This window comes from Aristolochia californica, unplaced genomic scaffold (assembly GCF_029961685.1).
Source record: "Aristolochia californica isolate CCGP_79_NKW_82.1479 unplaced genomic scaffold, dmAriCali1.0.hap1 SCAF_14, whole genome shotgun sequence".
NCBI lineage: Eukaryota > Viridiplantae > Streptophyta > Magnoliopsida > Piperales > Aristolochiaceae > Aristolochia > Aristolochia californica.
This window is the reverse complement of record NW_027181815.1, coordinates 2,647,878-2,670,039: the sequence shown is the minus strand read 5'-3', so window position 1 is coordinate 2,670,039 and position 22,162 is coordinate 2,647,878. Positions and strand designations below refer to the sequence as shown.

At 38.9% G+C, this 22,162-nt stretch overlaps 4 protein-coding genes, 2 non-coding genes and 1 pseudogene across 7 annotated transcripts; 1 reads left to right on the top strand and 6 right to left on the bottom strand.

Annotated features, from left to right (window-relative positions):
• Window positions 1-159: 159 nt before the first annotated feature.
• Window positions 160-2,153, bottom strand: LOC137950215 (palmitoyl-monogalactosyldiacylglycerol delta-7 desaturase, chloroplastic-like). The gene is made up of 5 exons (XM_068796603.1): window positions 1,635-2,153; window positions 1,409-1,549; window positions 1,180-1,320; window positions 665-771; window positions 160-564 (listed from the first exon to the last, which is right to left on the bottom strand). Exons 1-5 carry the CDS (start codon window positions 2,151-2,153, stop codon window positions 369-371), a joined length of 1,104 nt encoding a protein of 367 aa, XP_068652704.1. The 3' UTR covers window positions 160-368.
• On the top strand, window positions 2,084-6,832 carry LOC137949590 (protein POST-ILLUMINATION CHLOROPHYLL FLUORESCENCE INCREASE, chloroplastic-like). Of its 2 annotated transcripts, XM_068795677.1 has the most exons (9): window positions 2,084-2,403; window positions 2,503-2,615; window positions 3,971-4,085; window positions 5,103-5,187; window positions 5,273-5,348; window positions 5,439-5,552; window positions 5,852-5,964; window positions 6,255-6,365; window positions 6,466-6,832. In XM_068795677.1, exons 2-9 carry the CDS (start codon window positions 2,522-2,524, stop codon window positions 6,583-6,585), a joined length of 828 nt encoding a protein of 275 aa, XP_068651778.1. In that variant the 5' UTR covers window positions 2,084-2,403; window positions 2,503-2,521; the 3' UTR covers window positions 6,586-6,832. The 2 variants fall into 2 exon arrangements, with proteins under 2 accessions (XP_068651778.1, XP_068651777.1); XM_068795676.1 differs by having other exon boundaries at window positions 2,084-2,615.
• A 368-nt stretch (window positions 6,833-7,200) lies between these two features.
• On the bottom strand, window positions 7,201-8,671 carry LOC137949591 (phosphatidylcholine:diacylglycerol cholinephosphotransferase 1-like). Its single transcript, XM_068795678.1, has 3 exons — window positions 8,303-8,671; window positions 8,032-8,169; window positions 7,201-7,908 (listed from the first exon to the last, which is right to left on the bottom strand). Exons 1-3 carry the CDS (start codon window positions 8,657-8,659, stop codon window positions 7,558-7,560), a joined length of 846 nt encoding a protein of 281 aa, XP_068651779.1. The 5' UTR covers window positions 8,660-8,671; the 3' UTR covers window positions 7,201-7,557.
• A 516-nt stretch (window positions 8,672-9,187) lies between these two features.
• LOC137950871 (small ribosomal subunit protein uS5x-like) lies at window positions 9,188-15,572 on the bottom strand (annotated as a pseudogene).
• Window positions 15,573-15,877: 305 nt separating this feature from the next.
• TRNAK-CUU (transfer RNA lysine (anticodon CUU)) lies at window positions 15,878-15,950 on the bottom strand. The gene has a single exon. It is a non-coding gene; the product is annotated as a tRNA-Lys (tRNA).
• Window positions 15,951-16,422: 472 nt separating this feature from the next.
• On the bottom strand, window positions 16,423-16,504 carry TRNAS-AGA (transfer RNA serine (anticodon AGA)). Its single transcript has one exon. It is a non-coding gene; the product is annotated as a tRNA-Ser (tRNA).
• Window positions 16,505-18,034: 1,530 nt separating this feature from the next.
• LOC137949589 (heat stress transcription factor C-1) lies at window positions 18,035-19,483 on the bottom strand. Its single transcript, XM_068795675.1, has 3 exons — window positions 19,365-19,483; window positions 18,899-19,261; window positions 18,035-18,770 (listed from the first exon to the last, which is right to left on the bottom strand). Exons 2-3 carry the CDS (start codon window positions 19,115-19,117, stop codon window positions 18,090-18,092), a joined length of 900 nt encoding a protein of 299 aa, XP_068651776.1. The 5' UTR covers window positions 19,118-19,261; window positions 19,365-19,483; the 3' UTR covers window positions 18,035-18,089.
• Window positions 19,484-22,162: the final 2,679 nt, after the last annotated feature.

Genomic DNA, 22,162 nt, shown 5'->3' with positions numbered 1-22,162 from the left:
TTCAACTGCACTAATCTTTACAACTAAGAACATGTCTTTTGGTTTTTTAATCTTTTATGAAGCATATCCAAATTCCAAATGTTGAAATACGATCATTTTTAAAACAAATCATCTAAATTGACTCACTTCCCTGTTCATCCACGCATTATCTACCCCCTACTTCACAATTTCATCAGGGGCACTCAAGTTGATCGTCTGATCATTCCTGATTTCCTATTTCAACCCACAACGTACAATCCCCAACTACAGCAAATTTATTTATTAAGCGGCCAAAACGTTTACGCTCGTTTTTCTGCAACAAAAGTATATTTGATATAACATACAAAACCGGCTTCACAAGTTTCAAGCTTCAGCTCCGGAGCCTCAATTCAATTCACCGACATCCTCCGCTTCTGAGCCTCCGATGGTAGCTTCACGTCCGTGGCCAATCCAAGGACTTCAAGTAGGCGAATTACGTACCATGTCAAGTCCAGCTCCCACCACTCTAACCCATGCCGAGCAGAGTACTCGAAGGCATGGTGGTTGTTGTGCCATCCCTCCCCAAATGCAAGCAGAGCCACCCACCTGAAACCGGCGACAGCAATTAATAAAGGACCATGATCACCTGGGCATCGCGTCGTACAGAGAGATTGTGATTCTTTTCCGAGCTGAGTGTTATTCATACCAATTGTTTCTGGACAGATCTCCGGTGTTCCATGACTGAGTACCCCAGACGTGACTAGCAGAATTCACTAGCCACGTTATATGATACACCCAGACCACTCTTACCCCCTGTCATCCACAGCAAAAACCAACCATTTATCGCTCAGTGGGAATTTGACAGATTATTCATAGCATACCAGCCAATTCATGTCAAAAAGCAGAGCTCGAGATGGGGGGAATGCCTCAGGCTGTCGCAAACCTCAACTCGTCTTTCTGCTCTTAACTCTCCGAAGGCTCGTAGTTCTGATAATCGGCTGTTTTCTAATTTCAAAAAAAAAAAAAAAAAAAACTAGGAACTCCTCTTTAAAAAATGAGTAAAGAATCATTTTCCTCTATGATATGGAGAAAACTACAGTGGAAGTGAAATGGCGAGAATGAAGATTGAGGACGGTACTAAGTCTTGTCAAAACCTTTCCCTACATCATCCATTGGGATCGTAATCATGGATCAGCAGAACGAGAATTGCAGCGGAGTTACCATGCCCCAAACAAGGAAGGGAAACCCCCCGGCAGCGTATAGGAGAAAGGCCAGCACAATTGGGTGAACCATGTACGTCTGCCTCAGAAATCTGTAAAAGGGTTGTCGTTCCAAGTCGCCTACATTGCTACTTTCACCACACTGCCAGAAAATCCTCACAGATAAGTGCCAGAGAATACAAAACAAGAAAAGTGATGTGATTTTTAACGAAAAGAGGAGGCTTTCTCACTCTGTGGAGGATAGAATTGGTATCGAAGAGCCAGCTCATGTGACTAAACCAGAAACCTTCGACAGGGCTATGCGGATCTTTCTCTGAATCGCAGTACTGATGGTGGAACCTATGAGTACTTACCCAATCCAATGGATTCCCCTGTAGACGGCAAGTAAAATTTAAGTCTTTGATATAGAGAAGAGCCACAGAAAAAAACAACTTTTTGATGCATTTCGTCGGTTACCTGCAGTGCCTGAACTCCGCAATAGGCGAACAGGTACTCGAGCCATGTCGGAAGCTTAAAGCTCCTATGAGATAAGTTCCGATGGAACGAGAGTGTTATCCCGAACATGCCCGTTACGAGATACAGAACCACAGCCGTCCACAGCGCCGGCCAGTTGAACGTGAAAGGAGCGAATAAAGCTAAAACATGCATCAGCACCACCACCGAAGCCGTCGCAATGTCCAGAAAATTCCATTTCCTCCCCGTGTATATCTGCGGCCTCCGTTTTATCTCCACGTTCGAGAACAGGATTTTACCGAACTCTGCTTCCGCCGTTGCGCGGGCTAAAATGGGTGCTCTCGCCTCCTTACTTTGCAGACGACGGTGTAGTCCACCGTATTTGATGCTTCTAGAGTAGACATCCAGACGACGGTGCAGTGCCTCCTCCCCTGGCCAATATTTTGCAAACGCACGGGGAAATGCAAAACGATTTTGATTCTTAATGGTTTTAGGCACCCCCACTGCCACTGCGAGGGCCATGTCTTTCAGATTGAGCAACTTGGGCTGGGTGCATTGCCATTTCTTCTGAATTTAAGCCTGTGGGTTCGCTTCGATGGATTTGATGGGGACGATGGAGATAAGGTGGAATCCACTGATACTGGTTTTACTTCTCATTAAAGGCTTCAGCCCTCCCTTTCTCTAGATTTTTTGGCGACTTGTGTTTTGTCCGTTTGTAGCAAGGATGAGGCAGTGATTTTCTTGCGTCCTTCCTTCTCCTTCACACAAAAACGTGAGCAGAAAGACTAACATGTCCAGAGTAGTTTGATCTTAAAAAGGTCTGCACTATGCACGAGATTTTTATTTTAGCTTCTGATAGAAATATCAACAGACCCGACTTCGTTTTACACATGGCGGCCTCAGCTTCAGCTACCTTCCTCTCTTCTCTGTCGCAGTCACGCTTGCTGCCCTCGGCTCAATGCTGCTCTTGCTCTCCTCTATCTGGTAAGCAACTTGCCTACACGACTTTGGTTGACAGTCGGGGCGGGTTTGCTACGATTAATTTTTAAATTCGTGCCTTTTAGGGACATCTGCTTCTCCGTTTGAGGTTGCGAGTTGGAAATAGTCTGAAGAATCCTGATAATACATCGATTGCTACCGTCTCATTTGTGATGTCAAGATTTCTCATCTCACAATTGAGCAATCTAAAGTGAAACTGAAACCACAGTAGTTGTTAAACAAGGGACTTTCATTGAAGCTTTCAATACTATCTGACCATTATCCTGTCTCTGTTTGAAAACAAAATTTCAATTTCCTTTCAACATTTCGAATTGATGGAGAAGCAAAAGACGATATGATAAGGGGGTTTTGATGAATGGCTGATTGGCAGATCTCGGTCGGGTGATTTAATTTCTTTCTGATTTCCAGGTCTTGCCCCTTTTGGTTTTCAGGCTGAAAATTCATTTTGGAGTATTTATAGGGTTTGGTGTTGCAATTCTAATTGATATTGCGTGGGTTATAAAGGATGAAGGAACTTAAAATGATGACCTCCAAGAACTTGGCCAGCAGTGGATGAAAACATGATGGTTAAAAAGGAGGCTTATTCAATTTATTCTTGTTTAATTTTATCAGTTTAATTCTGAATTTGCACACTCTGTTACGAATATATTGTTAACTTTTTGTTTATGGAGAGATTTCTTCGCTTGTCGTTTTGAATGATCTAATTGAGTTTTATCTCTGTCGGTTCTTTTCATGTCTCCTCTTAGATTATTGTTGACATATTGTTAACTTTTTGTTTATGGAGAGATTTCTTTGTTTGTCGTTTTGCACGATCTAATTGAGTTTTATCTCAGTCTGTTCTTTTCATGTCTCCTCTTAGATCATTGTTGACATATTGTTAACTTTTTGTTTATGGAGAGATTTCTTTGCTTGTCATTTTGCACGATCTAATTGAGTTTTATCTCATGTCAACAATGATCTAAGAGGAGAGATTTCTTTTGCTTGTTGTTTTGCACGATCTAATTGAGTTTTATCTCAGTCAGTTCTTTTCATTTCTCCTCTTAGATCATTGTTGACATATTGTTAACTTTTTGTTTATGGAGAGATTTCTTTGCTTGTCGTTTTGCAAGATCTAATTGAGTTTTATCTCAGTCAATTCTTTTCATGTCTCCTCTTAGATCATTGTTGACATATTGTTAACTTTTTGTCTATGGAGAGATTTCTTTGCTTGTCGTTTTGCACGATCTAATTGAGTTTTATCTCAGTCGGGTCTTTTCATTTCTCCTCTTAGACCATTGTTCATGCGTTCGACACTCCTTCCAGTGATGCAGTTGTACTTATTGAAAAGCTTTGAAATGCAGGAGCTGATTTTGTTGGCACACACCAGCTGAGATATCAACCAACAAAGAGGCAGATTGTTATAAGAACTGGAAAAATAAGGGCTGTTGCAACAACTGCAGTGTTGGAGGTTAAAGAGTATGTTCCTATGTTTGCTAGTTCTGAAAATTTGGACCTCATTGGTGCACAAAACAAATTGATTGACCTAAAGAAATTGCAGTTTTTTTACTTTATTCATTTTATATGTGCTTAAATACGCATCTTAGTAATTGCAACTTACACTAATAGGTTTTTGTGCGTCTTTTGTTTTTGTTCTAATTGTTTTTCTTTATCAAGTTAAATTTAACTTTAGGAACTATTTTTTTTCCAAGTTCTGCAGTTGAAATTGCAACTTACACTAATAGGTTTTTGTGCGTCTTTTGTTTTTGTTCTAATTGTTTTTCTTTATCAAGTTAAATTTAACTTTAGGAACTATTTTTTTTTCCAAGTTCTGCAGTTGAAGCCCTTATAGGACCATTTATCTGATTTCAATTTAAACCATGAACTTAGACTCCAAGCATAATCAGTAGGTACTTCCTCTGGTCATTGGTGACAAAATTGAAATTAAGAACCGCTTGTTATTTTCACTACTTGTATCTCCTTCAGCTGGTAAACTTAGCGATGGATCTTTAAGTGCTAATCCAACCACTAGAGTCAGTAATTAATTTTTGATATTGAGGTCTCATTTCATACCATAAGTCTTTCTTGAAATGAAAGTTACAACTTCAATCTTTAGGCATCTGAATCCACTGAAAATTTCTTGTAGTATCTTTTTCTCTTTGAGTTGCTAGAGACTTATGTATGGGTAAACCAGCCAACCCCCATGGTACTCATGGATGTCTGAATGCTTTATTGATAAAGATGGGTACGGCCTTATAGAATTGTGCTTCCAACTATGAGTTTTTGTTTATGTTATGATCTCTTCATCAGCAGTAATTAGCATATGAATCGTTTTAACCTCACCTCAAAATTGGGTGTCGGGACTGTAACTTGAAACTCACCCTACTTTCTGTAGCATATTGTGAACTAGCTGGTGAAACATCACCACTGTTGAAACTAGCGTAATCACCATGACTGGTTCTAAGTAAAGAGATTGACATTTTGATTTCTATCCAGGTATACTCTTCCCAAGTGGACTGAGTTTGAACTTGGATTGGCTCCTGTATACTGGAAAACCAGCAACGGTCTTCCTCCATCATCTGTATGTAGGACATTGCAGCTGATTCTAAGATGCTTCTTTCTTCTTGGTTTGACTTTCATTGAGAATCCACTTCAACCTTTGGCAGGGAGGCAATTTGACACTCTTTTACAATCCCTCAAATAAGTTGGTCCCAAATGAGGAATTTGGAATCGCATTTAATGGTATCGCATTTGTTAATCCAAGTTAACAACCCATCTGTCGCTAGGGATGATGGCCGACCTTTAATCTTTTTACTGTGACTGTGTTTGCAGGGGGTTTTAATCAGCCCATCATGTGTGGGGGTGAGCCAAGGGTTATGACAAAGAAAGTTCGAGGAAAGGCTGACCCTCCTTTTTTCACTATCAGGATATGCGTTCCTAAACATGGTTCGTGCTCTGTTCATACCTCATATGTTTACAGTCATTCTCTATTGCAGCGACTTTCCAGAATCCCTGCAACATTTTGATAGTACTTCTGTGACAAAATTGAGTGGCAGTGCAATTAGTATCAGGGGTGCTGACTATCACATCTGATGAAATTTTATGTTCATCATTGTGCACCACTCGTTTTTTTCCTTAGAGAGAAAAATATGCTTGAAATCGGATCCCGTTTCAGCGAGAAGGATTTTCTCATTACTGAGGGTTCTACTCAAAGTCTGCTTTGTGTTTTATGCTTGAATTGACAGCTACAAACATGATTTTTTCATTTACAAATGGAGTTGCTTGGGATGGTCAATACAAACTGCAGTTTCAAGTTCCAAAGAATTGGCGCAAGAAGCCAATTGACTTCTTCAATGGGGTAACACTTCAGACTCTGAACAGACTCCCTGCATGTCGAATGGTCTTGTTACATCACCCTCATGAATCTTATGTTTTTTCTCTTACTTTTTTTTTTTTTTTTTTTGCTGGGATGGTCCACTCTTTGCACTCATGATATAGGTTCTCAAACGATTTTCTTGGGAGCGTTATCTGTTATTTCTTGTGCTCCTTTTGGTGGCAATCTTTAGTTACAGTTTTTTGAAATTACCAAACAGAAAATGATATAGGAAGAATCAGGTTAATGGGTTTAAAAACCCCTGTTATGTGCAGGGCTTAGCAGAAGAATTGGGTAAAGAGGGAGCATGCGAACAAGCAATCTTTCCTGATTCAAATACTGTTATCACACGGTGCGCAATGATCGGCAATTTGTCGGTGGAAGGGGTATGTAGCAGCCTTCATTCATACCTGCAATCTGGCAAACATGGATACATTTCTTATGACTTGATTTTAACATTCTTATCATTTTGAATTTTTGATGAAGGGGGACCGCTGTAATTTGGACCTGGTGGTCGGCTGCACTGATCCAAGCTCCTCATTGTTCAATCCACTCGCGAATGTGGACGACGGATCTTGTCCCCTTGAATCAGATTCTGAGGACTAATGGCCTGTCCAATATGGCTTTTCCTTCCCATGTTTCCGCTCTCTGGGAACGTTGTAAAGATGCCAAACCTTGCTTTATTTAAGAATTTGTTAAACGTCGATCACGAGCCTGTCGTCTCCTTACAAATGCCTGAGGAGGCTCTGTTTACAAGCTCTACTTCTGGAACACATATACTAGGCGATGAAACTGATGATTGACCTCGCCCATTATATAAGCTGCAAATTGAGAATTCAGCTATCATCACGAAGGCTAGCTGTCATTTTGCTACATCCAAATTTCCCCTTTGAAGTTGCAGTTATTTTGTCGTGGGGGACACAGAAAGCGACTTTCTCTCGCTTCACTGACCTCAGATACAGGGTTTGGCTTAGACGAGTGGATGGTGGCTGATCAAGCGAGCTGCCAATGGCAGGGACCATTAAATCAGAAAAGTCTCCCACCCTTCCGGATACCGTTCTTTAATAGGAATATAGCAGCACTCTTTCTTTCTCACCAGTTTTTTTTATCTTGGAACCAGTCTTAGTTTCCTGTCCCCTTCACATTCTCCCGCATTGTTTTTCTTTCTGGAACAGAAAAAGAAAAAAAAAAGAACAGCAAATCTGCAACCTCTCGCACGAAACAAGATTCATCACGGATGTAAATTGTTCTTCTGGGTTAGCTCAGGGGACCCAGTAATTCTACAATTTAAATGCAACAGACGAAGACCAAATGAACAGCTGAAGTAGTGAATCGACGTGATCCAAAGAGAATCCCATTTTTCTGCACCTTAGCCAATCGGTGGTGATCTGAGGCCACCACTTCTCTCTGCGGTGCGGGTTGTGTGGCTTACATGAAATCAAAGGGAAACAGAGCAGACAACGAAGCAACCTCGAACCCTCACATGCGAAAGAAGATTGAAAAAGAGACGCGCTGCCTTTGGTCTTTTCCTCGTCTTCTTTTGATCCCCCGAAGGCCGAGAGCGTAAGCGTTTCTTCGTCAATCTCTGGGCATCCCCTGCTGTGCCTTCGCCTTCGCCTTCGCTTCGTACGGGTACGGTGTCTGGTGAGAGCAAGATTTTTGTATGCAGTATTCGTACTTTCCGGCTAGGGAATCGAACAAGTAGCCGGTACCCACTCCCACAGCTAAATCGATTGTGTAGTGGCCCCTCGTCGCCAGCAGTCTCACTCCTTGCAAGAGGTTTAATGCGTCGAACAGCCACGCCATCTCTCGTCTGTTCATTCGGCGCATGTCCAGTGATGCAATCACCGAACCGGCTACGTGGTCGGAAAAGAAGAGAAAGAAGGACACGTTCCCCGCCGGAAAGTCCAGTCCGGAACCCAGAAATTCCTGCAAGAAATCATGTTTTTCTCTTAATTCAGGTTTCTCCCACTATATTCGAGAAAAAATAACAACTGACTAATAAGGAGAATAAAAAACGAGAATTGATCCGGAGAGGAGAAATGCAAGCACCTGTGGCAATGGGAGCTGAGTAGAGTAACCCAAAATCCCTCTGCACGTAAACATGAAAAGGGCGGATATGGTGGCCCTTGGCCTTCCCTCCACCAACCATGTCCACAAGATATAAGTCGTCTGCATGCCCACAAACACCTGAAACGTCGGTAAATCGTCCGTCAGTTAAAGAGGGGATAACACCTGAGCAGTTAAGATCTATTAAATTTCATTTCCATACCGAAAAATAATAATCAACACGAAGCAAAAAGAACGAGGATAGATCTCGTACGGTATTGAGGGCGGCGAGGGCGGCATTGAGGGCGGGACGAAGAGCGAGGAGGCGGTGGAGCGGGAGGGTGAGGTGGAAGCCCAAATCGTAGGGAGGCGAGGAAGGCGGAACCATGAGGAGGGTGTACTCCACGCCCATGAAAAAGAGCAAGGACAAAGCGAAGACGCAAGGAATGGGGTGATACCGCGCCAGATCCACTACGTCCTCCATAGTCCAGGCCATGAACGACGCTTTCTCCAGAGCCGTCATTCTGTGTTTCTGGCCATCTTCCCTTGCCTGAGTCTCGACGGGGTCGTCTCGTGGCTTGGGATAACGGAGGGTGGCCTGGTTATGGTGGGCGCCGTTTGCGGCAGCCATGGCGGAAGGAGAGAAAAGAGACTGGGGGTGGGAGAAGAGGGGAAGGCTACGTATTTTGTAAAAGAGGGTGATGTTGACGAGTCAAAACGCATGTCCTTTAGAAAAGAGTAAAAATGAGACGCCAGACACGTGAGCTGTTTGTCAGCTGCTTCGGATTTCCAAAAACCAGACATCATATATTCGTGGAAGCATAGTAGGCTTTCATGAATACTTGAATGTCCTTTCTCTTCCATCTCATTGCACTTTCTATGAGACACATTGACATAAAAAAATATTTTTTTGATGGAAAGCAGATCACCCTAGAATTCACATTCAAGTTCTCTTTTCATGGGTGATCAACCTTTTTCCAGAGCAGATCATTTACAGGAGATAATTCAGGCATTTATAACTTGTTACCAAACTCAACTCTGATGAGACGATTTATGCAGTCATATCTCGAAGAAACTCACCTCTCAATCTTCAAAACACATTTGAACAACTTTCAACTGAAAAAGAGAAAGAACCGAACTTTTAAAATGACTACTGAACCTAGGCTTCTATTTTCTCAATGTCCTCAATAATGATGGCAGACTTTGTGGGTTTTAGCCAAGAAAACAGTGAACTCCTGGAATGGAGATCTAGAGAAGCGAGTCTCTCTCCAGAAATCTGGTGTAAGGAACCCGTAGGTCTTTAAAAGACAATCAAATGTGGCCTACAAACAGAATACACCAAATAACAATGTTGACATTTTTTTTCTGCATCAAAAGTAGCTGCAGTACGTTTTCAAGGATAGTAAGAGTAGAACAAAATAATACATATATCAGCTTGCATTCCATACCACAATGGCACACGAAAACAAAATATAAAATCATGTTGATGGGAGATGCCCAAATGACTATCTCAAACAACAGTCCTATGGGTCTGTTTGGAACTCCCAGAAAAGAAAAGAAAAAATGAGAATTTGACCATTATTATTTCTAAACAACAGATACAGTCACTGTAAACAATGTAAGAGACCAACTTGTTCAACTAGGCTCAACTGGAAATCTAATACATTCTGATTCTTAGATTCATCAGAATCATATGTCCTTTAAAAAATGGCCCACCCAACCAGGGAAACCAGTTCAGCTGATACACAGCAAAACTGCTTCATAATAGTGTTTGTGCTAGAAAACCAGATATTACAGTAGCTTCTCTCAAGAATGTAATACAATTATTTTTTTATATTAGGAAGGCAATACAACAAAATGCAAATTTTGAAGATACTAAAGCTTAGATCCATGTTTCTCAAATAAAGGCAGCTGTAACAGGGTATTACGTTTGAATAATATATAATTTGGTAAAAGGATTTATAGAAGCTCAGCCTAATATGTATCAAATCTTTAGGCAGCAGTCAATAGCATCATAAATTCCAGCATAATTCAGTAAGAGTTCAGATAATAATGATGTTCAAATTGTTCGTGCTCTATACAAATTATCCAACAGAATGCATTAAAGTATGCACACACGCTAGCACCCAAGAAAAGTGATGAGATACAGAAGTATCAGATCAGTGTAAATCAAACAGAATACAACTCTCTCTATACACAAATAACCTGTCTCCGCCCAAAATCAGAAACCACAAGTTCACCCATAGTAAACTGTTGAAGAACAAATATGAAAGAGTTTTATGTGACTTTCACAATAAGAAGCCTTACCAGAGCCAAAACTAATATGGAGTCTTAAGGCAATCTCATAGGAGTAGGTCTCACAAAAAAGTCTCACTTAAAGGTGTTTTAATTATGTTAATCTTCTATTTATGTTCGATTGTTCAATTGTTTTATGACTTATTTTTTAGTGTTTAACTTTGGGTGTAAGTAAGACAAAGATAATTTAATTTTAATTGGATTCTACTTGTTTCCTATATTATAAATAGAAGTTCATTGTACTCAAATCAAATCAAGTCAACAAAGTATTTCTCTTTTTTAGAAATTTAACATAGTATCAAAGAATATGATCATTTTTTTATCTATCATTTCCAGTAGTTTAGATATTCGAGTAAACTATTTAAAACAATTTTTTTTTTGCCAATCATAGTTTTCTATAAAGCGAAATCGACATTTGAAGCAGCAAAGATCATATTGCAAGAGAGGTTCAAGCAACAGCAAAAAGAGCCAACTTTCGAGGTATTTTATGCCATCAAAAACAAGACTTTATATGGAGAATCATATATCAAAAGATAGATTAGTAAGTCTATTTTCTTACCTAGTAAACCAATTCTCAATTCGAGTTTTCTAGAGGGAGATATCAATATCGGAAAAATCAATGATCATGCTGGCCAAATAAGAAAGTGTACTCAGTTCGGCCAGATTACGGAGTCTGAAATCTATCAGAATTTTTCTCTCATAAGAAATATAATTTATAAAAAAATATTATACTTGAATTAAAGGTATAAAATTCAATTTTCAAAAGGAGAAAATTTCATGTCAATCTGATCTATTTGGAAGGAGATAGAGTCGGCAACCATTAAGCTACAGGATAAGAAAAATAAATAGGCCCTAAGAGATGCAAGAACGAAAATTTTAATTAGTTTGCAAATTCAAGTTCTTTGAGTTTTGAGTTTAGTTTCTTAAGCAACAAATATTTTGTGATTTTGATCTATATTGTGGGAGATATTTATATCAAAAGTACTAAAGGTTAGTTTTGTAAAAAAAAAATCTCATTTTCCTATTTTCTCCTATTATCTCTTCATGTGTTGGAATGAATTGAGTTTTCTTTCTCCTAGAACCCTAGTTTTTTAGCCAAGGGATGCAAAAATTTCTTGCTTCAATGTTGTTTTCAAGTTTTACGTTTTTGCTACTTGGTTGTATATCTTCTGCATCGTCAACTCCAAAAATACAAAACTATACTTAGTCAAATTTATGTAGTTTATAGTCTCCACTAGTTTATTTTTTTTTAAAAAGGTCATTTTTCTAGATTCGCTTGGAAATATGAGTATTGCATAGTCGACTCCTTCCAGTTAAATTTTTTTCTTCAAATATTTCTTCAATTTATCTTCTTGTGTTTTCATCACTTATGGCAATGCCTATACACACTACTACCTAAACAGTATAGGAGTGTACCCAACATCCACTTTGAGTCAAAAAATTTATTCTTCAGCCAAGAAGTGATTTGTGTTTGAGTTACCCTTAAAAAAACGAGTAATCTTTTTGTTGTGCCTAAAATTGGGTCATTTTCTGTCTTTAAAATTGAGCGGAGTGTGTTCCAAACTATGATCATTTTAACTGGTGTATGAAACTTTATTGTACAGTTAGGAATGATTTTCTTCTCCTATATTATGTTTTGCCTAAACAAGGTCCCTAACTTGAAGGAGAAAAGTAGAAGAAGAAGTACACAAAAGAGGTATGTTATTCTATATATTGTGGTAATTTTTATGTAACTAAAATATTCAAAAAATGGGGAGAATAAAAGATGAAGATTTTAAATCTATAAAAAAAATTTAGCCAATGAAGATTGAAGACCAAAATTAAAGACCAAGAATCTTTTTCAGTACAAGTTGAAGTTATAAACTCTAACTTGAGGGAAAATGTTGAAGAACAAGTACGAAAGAGTTTTACATTGCTCTCATAACAAGAAGTCTCACAAGAGTCAAAACTAATATGGTGGATTCTTAAGTGAGTCTCACAGGAGGAGGTCTCACAAAAGAATCTTAGTTAAATAAAATTTAGTTACCTTAGTTTTCTATTTATGTTCAATTGTTTTAAGACTTATTTTTTAATGTTTAACTTTGGGTGCAACGGGACAAATCTATTCTAAATAGAAACTCATTATACTCAAATTAAATCAAGTCACTAAAATAAAACACAAGCAAAACAGCCAGTATTTGAAAGAAATAAACAAAAGAAAGACAAAACAACAGAATAAATCCATAAAACCAAACCTTGACGAAATTTCCAAGTGTCTTGGTAGATGCCATAGTGCAGGTAAAGACATCTTTGATACCCGCGAACTGCAACACTTTCTTCGGGACTCTGGCAGCAACAATTGCAGGACCACGGGGCGCTGGAACCATCCTCACCAAGACAGACCCACACTTTCCAGTAACCTTTGCAAGTAGGGGTGGCTTCGAACCGAGCCGGTTCGCGAGCCGGCTCGGTTCAGCTCGGCTCGGTTCAATTCGTCATTTATCGAGCTCGAGCACCGAAATCGGCTCGTTTACCTTAACGAGCCGAGCTCGACCGAAGCTAGGTTCGGTTCGTCGGCTCGCGAACCGGCTCGAAATGAGTCGGATCGGTATGACTCGGTAACGGGTCGCGAGCGAGCGGGGGAGCGGGAGCGGGAGCGGAAGCAAAAGCGAGGGGGGGAAAAAATTTTCCTCCCCCCTCGTCACCGCCGATCCCTCCCATCGGTTGTTGTCGCCGCCTCTACCGCCGTCGTAGTTGTTCGCCAGCGTCTATACCGCCGTCGCAGCTGCTCGTCAGCCGCCTATGTGGCCGGCCGTTCGATTTCTTCTTCTTCTCGTCGTCGCCTCTGTTTTCGTCGCCACCGCTTCCGTCGCCGCCGACTCTGTCGTGGCCATCATCCCCGACGATAGGTCCTCCCCGGCGCCGTAACCCCCTTCCCTCCGCGTTGTCTCTGCGGAAAACCAGAACAGCGGAGAAATAATCTCCCCCTTCCCTCGCACGTGCGAGATCATAAAAAAAAAAAAAAAACTTTTTCCTCTGGAAAAAATTAAAAATAAATTTTATAGAAATAATTTTCTATAAACTATTAGTGTCTCATGTTTGTTTTTCTAATTGAAATTTTTTATTAAAAATCATATAATTTTCTAAGTAAGATTTTTCATACCAAGATGGGGCAAAAAACTGTATAGAAAATTTTTGAATAAGTATTTAACAGTTGATGCTGTAATACTTTTAGCATGAAGCAATTTTCATTGCAATTTTGTGTTTGATATTTTATTTAATTAAAAATTTATCGATAAGTATAATAATATATTAGATTGATTATTAATTTTTATTTATTTCCCTAGAAGAGACAATAAAAGGTCCATTTAACTTTCCTAAGAAAATTTTAAAATATTTCTTGTAATTTTCTAATAAGTCACTAATAGTAATAAGATTTTATTTAAAGGTTTTTTTGGGAATATGTATCATAGGAAAAATATTTTTAGTTTTTCCTATAATATAAATTTTTATCTAGGGGCACTAAGGACGCCATAATAAATTATGGCCAGATTCAAAAATTACAAAACAAGCTAGACAACAATTGCAGTAAAAAATATTAATATTGGTGCTTTTTAATCCATTATTGAAATTCAATCCTGAACCGCCCCTATCATTATATTTTTTAAAAATGTATGCATAATTTTATATATAATTTATTCAAAGCCACCCCTACGTGCGAGATCATAAACAATGAAAAAAAAAACTCTTTGTCCCTTCCTCATGGCTCTTAAATAAATTGAAAAGATATTTTAGTAGAAATACGTTTCTAGAGACTATTAGTGATTTTTTCAATAAATGTTGAAAAGACATTTTTAATAGAAATATAGGGACCATTAGTGCCTCATATTTTTTCAAAACATTTTTCTAATTATAAATTCTTTTTAAAAAATCATATAATTTTCCAAGTAAGATTTTCTTGCCAAGATGGGTTAGAAAACCATATAGAAAATTTTTGAATAAGTATTTGACAGTTGATGATATAATACTTTGAGCATGAGGCAATTTTCATAGCAATTTTGTGTTTGACATTTTATGTGATTAAAAATTTATCGATAAGTATAATAATATATTAGATTAATTATTAATTTTTATTTATTTTCTTAGAAAAGGCAATAAGAGGTCCATTTAACTTTCCTAAGAAAAATTTAAAATATTTCTTGTAATTTTCTAGTAAGTCTGTAATAGTAATAGGATTTTATTTAAAGGATTTATAGTTTTTATTTGGGTGATTGTAAATTGACAGTGATATTTTATTTAATTTTGTTGTGTTTGATTATTGTATAGAGTTTATTTATAATGTTATGCAGTGTATGGAGTGTTTAGATTATTTTATGGAGTGTATAAACAATTTCATGAAGTGTTTATGGAATGTATAGACAATTTTATGGAGTGTTTATGAAATGTTTATGCAGGTATTATGTATATTGATTATGCCCAATTTTAAGTAGAGGTCATGCCAGATTTTATACAAGTATTTTTTTATATATATATTATGCTCAATTTTAAGTAGAAGTTATGCCCAATTTTATGTAAAGGTAATGCCCAATTTTATGTCAAATGTATGCATAATTGTATATACATTTTATTTGATATATATTTTTTAAAAAATTTTAAATGTATGTTGAGGCTCGAGCTCGGCTCGAACTCGTTGGGCTTGAGCTCGATAACAATTTTAGGCTCGAGAAGAGGCTCGGCTCGAAGCTCGGCTCGAAATATTTAAATCAAACTCGACTCGAACATAAGCAGATTCGGGCTCGGCTCGGCTCGGCTCGATGCCACCCCTATTTGCAAGGCACCGTGTGGGGTTTACCGATCTTGTTTCCCCCGGTAACCTCGCCTCACGGGGATTACCGAAAGCTTAGCTAAAATAATAGCGCCACGAATGGCTGTAGCAACCTCCTTACTGCATTTCACACCCAAACCAACATGGCCATCGCCGACAACAAAGGCCTTGAAGCGTGTACGCTGACCAGCGCGGGTCTGTTTCTGGACGGGCATAATTTTCATTACCTCGTCCTTGAGCTTAGGACCCAGCAAGGCTTCCACAATTTGATGCCCTTCACGGAGAGAGAATGAAGGTAGATCTGCTCAAGGGACATGATTTTGGTTACGGGAACCCACTGCTCTTCTTCGTCACTGCGGCCTCCCCCACGCCGACCACCACGACGGTCTCCACGGCCTCGATCACCACGGCCAAAACCGCCGCGGTCGCCCCCTCGCTCCGCCATGGCACCTGTTAAGTTTCTGGAGTGAGAAAAGTGGCTAGTAAAACAGCGGGGGCAAACAGTTGATAGCGAACCATAGCCTTCTATAGTGCTGCATGCACCAGCAGTGGTCCAGGATTGACACTTGGTTTCTAACTCAGCAAGTTAAATTGTTGTAACTTGCTGGGTTGACTTATATCCCTGCCCCATCCCCTCTGGTTTGATTTAGAAGAACCCTAAACCCTAAACCCCAAAACCTACTTAAGTTATGTTTTGTTCCCGCCCCGTCCTAAACCTATGAAATCTAAAAAAAAAATGTTCTACTGGAACGCCCACCGTGGGGCTCGAACCCACGACCACAAGGTTAAGAGCCTTGCGCTCTACCAACTGAGCTAGACGGGCTTTTGCTACAATATGAATCCATTTAATATTATATTATAAACACAATCGAACTTACACTTGTTTTTTATTCATTTTTTAACTTTATTTTCATCTTCACATTATAGAGTCCTTCGTTGATAATCCAACATTTTAATGATTTAAAAAAGTAAAATAATTATTTTGTTTAATCATAAAACACAATTTTGGGTTTATAATTTAACATTAAAAGAAATCATAATGCAGAAAATGTTATTATATTTTAAATTCTGAACATAATTATTGTTCATGTCTTGAGTGGTTTTGGTTTTACCTCGGGAGTGTTGTGCTGTCATTAGAAAATAAAACAAATATATTATAAATAAATTATTTTTATAAATATTTATAATTAAAAGTAAGAGGTTAATGATAAAAAAAATTAAATTATATATAATCTATATTCTGTGACAGGATTTGTTCTGGCGAGTGAAGGTGAGGTTAAAAAAAATTCTTTATGCGTGGTCGGCAGGATTCGAACCTGCGCGGGCAGAGCCCACATGATTTCTAGTCATGCCCGATAACCACTCCGGCACAACCACAGATATTGCTATTTATCGAATTTAAAATCTGAGCTAATAAACTAAAAGTCCAAAAAAAAATGTGAAAATTAAGCTGATTATTAGATATAACTAGTTAGATAAAAAAAAAATTTTAAGTCCTCCGTGCCTCTCACCATCTTCTAGAGAAATACCTATTTAATAATAATTTTATAAAATATAAAGTATTTTAATGAAAGATAAAAATATTTTATTATTACATAAGAAATGGGACATTTAAAAAACATAATGGATACAAAATTTAATTAAAGAAATAACAAACTTTTAATCTTATTTGTCAAAATACCGGATTTCAAACTTGGGCATCCACGCGGGATTGGTCAACTCTCCATCTCGACAAGACTTGTCCATTGTGTGCCGTTCAACATTGTCCTTCAAAACTTAAAAAACCTGGCAGTATCCAACGTATGCATATGTTAGTCTTGTAGGATCTTAAATGAAACTCATTAACATACCACCTGACATGGCATCAATTTTCAGTGTTTGACGTCTTTATCTTTGGTGAATGGTGTTGTCTCATATATCGCAGAGGTTCGTCTATGGCAACATTCAGGGATGCCTTTACTAGACCAGACCCCCTTTTATAGTTTCATTTTTATCAAATAGTCATAAGGTTGTAACCAACGACCACCATCAATGAAAAACTGACGACAAATGGAACACTTAAGTCTTACAAGTCTTGCATCAACTATGAAAATCAATATCACTTACACAATCTTTAGATAATTGATAGGAATTAATATCTTTGATCTCATTTGTTTTGCTCTTTTATCTTAGTGTTTAGAATTTTAAGTACATAAAAAATGATAGTGTTGTCAAACCAACCCTAAAAGTTAACAGTTTTAAACACTATTTTTTTCCCCTTGATGTAAGCCATGTCGGCATGCGCGATGTGGTCAGAAAGTCCAACCCAACTGATCGACAAGAAACGATCGAGCACCTGGCGGGCTTGCAACCAGCCTCATCATTCAAAAGGTACTAATGACATGGACTCTGCTGAGTCACTGACCGGTCCTACTCGGACAGGGACACGTGTTGAACTACCAAAACATCTCGGCAAGCAGTTGGAATAGAATTTTCGTATCTAGCAAGGAGATCTATGATTGATGACGCCGTAGATTTTGGTAGAAATTTTCTTGTTTGGGAAAAAAAACTCAGACATGGCGGCCGTGACGTTTCTCCACTTTTTCTTTCCTTATTCGTGATTCGTTATCTTCTTTCTCCTTGGCCTCGCCCGTGGCCTTGGAAGTTTTGGCCTTGGCGGTTACTTTCCCAGGCATCCTGTGACCACTTCTCCCCTTCCTTTCAACTCCTTTTTCTTCTCTCTCTTCATGGCTTCACTTCTAAAACTAAAAAAACAAAACAGTTAATTAATCAAAATAGTCGTTTTGAGCTACAATTGACCCAATTTTAATAGTTACTGTTAAAATTATGGAGATCATCAAATGAAGAGAAGAGTGGAGGGAGCGGAAGTAACTGCTATTATCTCACAAACAATACAATGGTAGAAGAGAGAGACATGGATTATTTTGCAACAGAAATGAAATTTGGAAGGTGGAGTTAGAAACTAGAAAGTGTCTCCTGGGAAAGAACATGGGTAAGTCGGCAAGTTTGATTCTATAACTCCCCAATCGGGGAAGACGACCATGGGATGATGGGTGGAACTGTACTGGGGACCGAGGGAAAGTGAATCGAAAGGCATGAGTGAGGTCGGATTTGTGGTACGAGGAAGATGAGCCTCAAATGGGTGAAGATGATCGGCTCCTGTACCACCGCCACTGCTTGAACTGGCATTACTGCTTCCAAAAGTGAACTGTTCTGCCACGGAGCTAACTTCGGCGAGCTGAGGCATATGATCTTCCTCAACTTTGGTTGGTCCCGGGATCATCAACCGCCTTTTCTTGTCGCTGTGCTCCGGCATCATCGAAGAGAGGATGTCTGGGTCCTCGAGTACCTTCACCAAGAAGGTCATCATCTGCTGCGGCCTTCGCTCGGTTGCCTGTAGACGCCGGTTGATGACTTCCATCTCTGCTTCCAGAGCTCTTTGCTCTTGCTTCAGCCGGGCCAGTTCCGCCACGATTGCCTTCTCCACTTGGTCGTCCTCGCCCTCTCTATTTGCCACAACCATGGACGTAGCTCGGTGGTGGTGGGTCTTCCGGCGCACTATGTTTTTCAGCAGGTGCTTCTGCCCTCGGAGGAACGACTCGTGAGCGAATTCCCACTTGTCAGGATCCACCTTGCGGAATCCCTGGTGTGGGAGATGATAAACACGAAGTAAGTTTTATTTTAATTTTTTTTATTTTTCTACCAGCAGAGTACAGTTAGTCGAACTTCCAGACACGAGAACGGGAATTTGAGCAAACAGTTGATACTCACGTAGGTATTGAGCTGACGGACGAAGCTGGAGAAGTTGTTGTGCTTGAAATGGATTGGCAGGAGACGCTGGGAGAAATCTAAAGGGTCGAACACTATGAAACTGTTGTTGCCTGCGCTCCACGAGATGAAAGAGTCGGTGGCAGGATCGTTCACCATCTTGTATGTCTTCGATACAAAAGGAGCTACCAGATTATTGCCGCCTTCCATTGCGAACAGCATGAATTTCTCTAAATCTTGTCTGAAACTTTCAGGAATGCGCTTTTCGGAAGGAAGCTCAAACTTACTTCTCTCTCTAACATAACCCCAATTCCACAGAAAGAGAATGCTTCCTCTGCTCTAAAGTCAACCTCCGCTCATCTTTTTCTTTAACCAGAACAAAGATTTCCACCAGTCAAATTTCCAAAGAAGATAAAGCAAATCCAAGTATCTTTCTCTCAAAAAAACAGATTCAGGGAGCGAAACAAACCCAGATAGTAATTCTCCCCGAGCGCTTTACTTGCTACAACCACAGCAAAAACGATGACAAGAGAGTTGCAGGACCCTGACCAGCCTTCTTCTGCCTAGTGAGGAGAACCCAAGGGTAAAGACAAGATGAAAAAGGCTAAAGCAGGAGGAGTCGTGGCATCTCTCCAGAGGCTCCTGATATATATATATATACTCCATCATGCGCCGATCCTACCCTCTTTTTCATTTTTGCCCTTTTCTCTGCTGGCATTTGCCCAGAATCAGATATTTCTCCGCGTATCAAGTACGAACCAACCCAACGCCCACCCCTGTCTTCTTTGCTGGTTTTCCCATTGGTTCAGGAAAGCTGGTCTTCCGCATAGTTATGAGTTGGCGACTCTTCGTTGGCTCAAATACTCGAAATTCTACTTCGTCAATGGAGTTTTATCAATAGTGTCTTCACTGGATTTTCCGAAAATAGTAAAAAAAAAAAAAAAAAAACAGGAACTGTCCGCTCTCCGGGAGCAGTTCATCCTCCTCCATTGTCGGTGAGATCAACGTCTGTCTTACACCCCAATGACGTCTTCCGGGAAACCTTTCCCTTTGAGGAAGTTGAAGGGACCCGCCATGCTGTACACAGGAACTCCATTAGGAAACACATCAACTCAACCAATAAACTGTAATCGAAGCGTTCGTCTTTTGCTAATTGTTTATACGATCACGAATTTTTTATCGAATTCTTATCGTTCGGTAGATTCTCGTTTGGCGAATGGAAAGCAAAATGTATCATCGCAGGTCTCCGGATCCAAGGCTCGCGTATCAAAGCAGATCTCGTCGTGGAGAAAAGCGAAACAGGTTACTGTGCGGAAGACATTAATAAATTCACTTTCGAAGACGACCCCCAACTTGACCTTAGCCTCTTACCAATCATATACCTAATCAACTGCAAATGTCGGTACTAGACGATATTAGCAGAGGGATTTCTGTACACTGCCCTCACCGCCATTCTCCCTGATTATCCTTCAACCTTCGATCGTCGATGGGACAGACGAGCAAAATATTATCAGTTATTAAATTGTCACTCGGAATCCGTTTCTTGGAGATGTCTAATCATGTGACCTTTCTGGGAATACAGACGAGACAATCGGCAGGGACAGGTACGCGTCGCGACTGCATGCATGAGCCTCCAGAATCTTCATCTGTGATACTGTGCCTGATCTGAAACTTCATTAACTGATTACGAGCGATAGGTGTTTTAGGGAAGATGCTTCAAAGTTTGATCAACAACTGAAATTTAACGTAGGTCACTTGATTTTGATTAGACCAGCCAAATCTCACTCTTGACTCTCGAATTCCTTGTCCTCGGGAACCTTCAGTTTGGAAGGATCTCCCCTAATGGCGGCCATAGTAATCTTCACATACAAACATAATAGCAAATATTTATATTTAGATACATGTATTAAAGGCCTTCTTGAACACTAATATCCAACAATTTAACATATTTTGGTTTCTATATACCATAATAGCTTTCTTAAAATCCAATATGTATCACCTAATACTCAATACATGTCGTCGATATGGGTAAACTTTGTTTATACTCAACTCGATTCGCCAAACCTAACGGGTTCATATGATCAAATGAACAAATGTTATTTAACGAAGTTGTTGATATTTAAGCATACTTTGCCACGCAAGAACATTACCAAGTCAAACTTCTCGTTAAACGATTTGCTAAGTAAAAATTTTAAGAAAAGATTAAATACAACAAATCGATTCATTTTTACGTAAGTCAAACTTCTAGTTGAACGCCAAAATTTTCAAGAAAAGATTGCGTGCAACAAAAGTATACGTTTTAACCCGATCGATGTAAATAGGGTTAAGTATGGTTTTAATCGAGAAGATGTTAATTGATTCTCATTTTTAAGTCTAAATGAAAGGATGAGGATAAGTTTGATCAGTTTGGCACATTATGTGTGCAATTTATTGTAAAAAAATGTCTTGTGTTTTGTTGTTTTCTTACATTAAATTATTGTAGGAGCCTTGTAGTTTTATTTTATTTGGAGTTCCCACAAACTCTAGACTCTTCCCCAACTATCTTATTCATGCTTACTACCAATTTAGGCCACTCATTTTAAGTAGTTCATAGTTGATGAAGCATTTGAGTAGGTGATCTGAATCAAAAATAATCACACAGGCTTAAGTTACAATGACACGAACTACTAACTCTACTATTTTATTATTATATTACGCAAAAACCATGTTGTAATTACTCAATCGATCGTCGAAGTTGTCGCCTCAAAGATTTTTCCAAAAGCTATATGTTTATCGAGTCATATAACATAATTTCACAGGTTATGGTTTGAAATATGAGTAAAAAAATTTCAAAATTTTAAAATTATTTACAATTCAATTCAATCCATTTATTTCGAATACATGTAAATATTTTTTTTAAAAAAAGTGCTTAATAATGAAAAGAGTTAACAGTTTAAGATGTGTTGGCATAAAGAGAAATGTACTGGGTTTGGGCCCAGAATGAAGATACAGCCCATGATTCCTAGTGGGCCTCTTTTCCACAACTTATATGGGGAGAAGGAAGAGATCAGATTCAACGTTGATTAAATGAAGGCATTAATGTTATTTGTTCTAGTTCTCTTCGAGGACAAGTAACGTGCAATTAGGGTTATATTTAGTTGATAATTCGATGCAAGCCAAGTTTGACTTGTTAGCTCGTGAGCCAACTCATTAGCATAGATTTTTTTTACGAAAATAATTTTTTTCTCTAATTATTCTTATCAATTCCCTATTTAGTTGGTTGATAGT

Excerpts from the sequence above, each read along its gene's own strand:
- LOC137949590 (XM_068795676.1), top strand. The coding sequence starts at position 2,459 with ATGCACGAGATTTTTATTTTAGCTTCTGATAGAAATATCAACAGACCC. Across the intron at positions 4,086-5,102 it reads GCAGTGTTGGAGGTTAAAGA|GTATACTCTTCCCAAGTGGA; the intron begins GTATGTTCCTAT and ends ATTTCTATCCAG. Across the intron at positions 6,366-6,465 it reads GCAATTTGTCGGTGGAAGGG|GGGGACCGCTGTAATTTGGA; the intron begins GTATGTAGCAGC and ends TTTTTGATGAAG.
- LOC137949591 (XM_068795678.1), bottom strand. The coding sequence starts at position 8,659 with ATGGCTGCCGCAAACGGCGCCCACCATAACCAGGCCACCCTCCGTTAT. Across the intron at positions 8,170-8,302 it reads CCCTCGCCGCCCTCAATACC|GTGTTTGTGGGCATGCAGAC; the intron begins GTACGAGATCTA and ends CCGACGTTTCAG. Across the intron at positions 7,909-8,031 it reads CTCAGCTCCCATTGCCACAG|GAATTTCTGGGTTCCGGACT; the intron begins GTGCTTGCATTT and ends GATTTCTTGCAG.
- LOC137950215 (XM_068796603.1), bottom strand. The coding sequence starts at position 2,153 with ATGGCCCTCGCAGTGGCAGTGGGGGTGCCTAAAACCATTAAGAATCAA. Across the intron at positions 1,550-1,634 it reads GCGGAGTTCAGGCACTGCAG|GGGAATCCATTGGATTGGGT; the intron begins GTAACCGACGAA and ends TGCCGTCTACAG. Across the intron at positions 1,321-1,408 it reads CCAATTCTATCCTCCACAGA|TGTGGTGAAAGTAGCAATGT; the intron begins GTGAGAAAGCCT and ends ATTTTCTGGCAG.
- LOC137949589 (XM_068795675.1), bottom strand. The coding sequence starts at position 19,117 with ATGCTGTTCGCAATGGAAGGCGGCAATAATCTGGTAGCTCCTTTTGTA. Across the intron at positions 18,771-18,898 it reads TCCGTCAGCTCAATACCTAC|GGATTCCGCAAGGTGGATCC; the intron begins GTGAGTATCAAC and ends CTCCCACACCAG.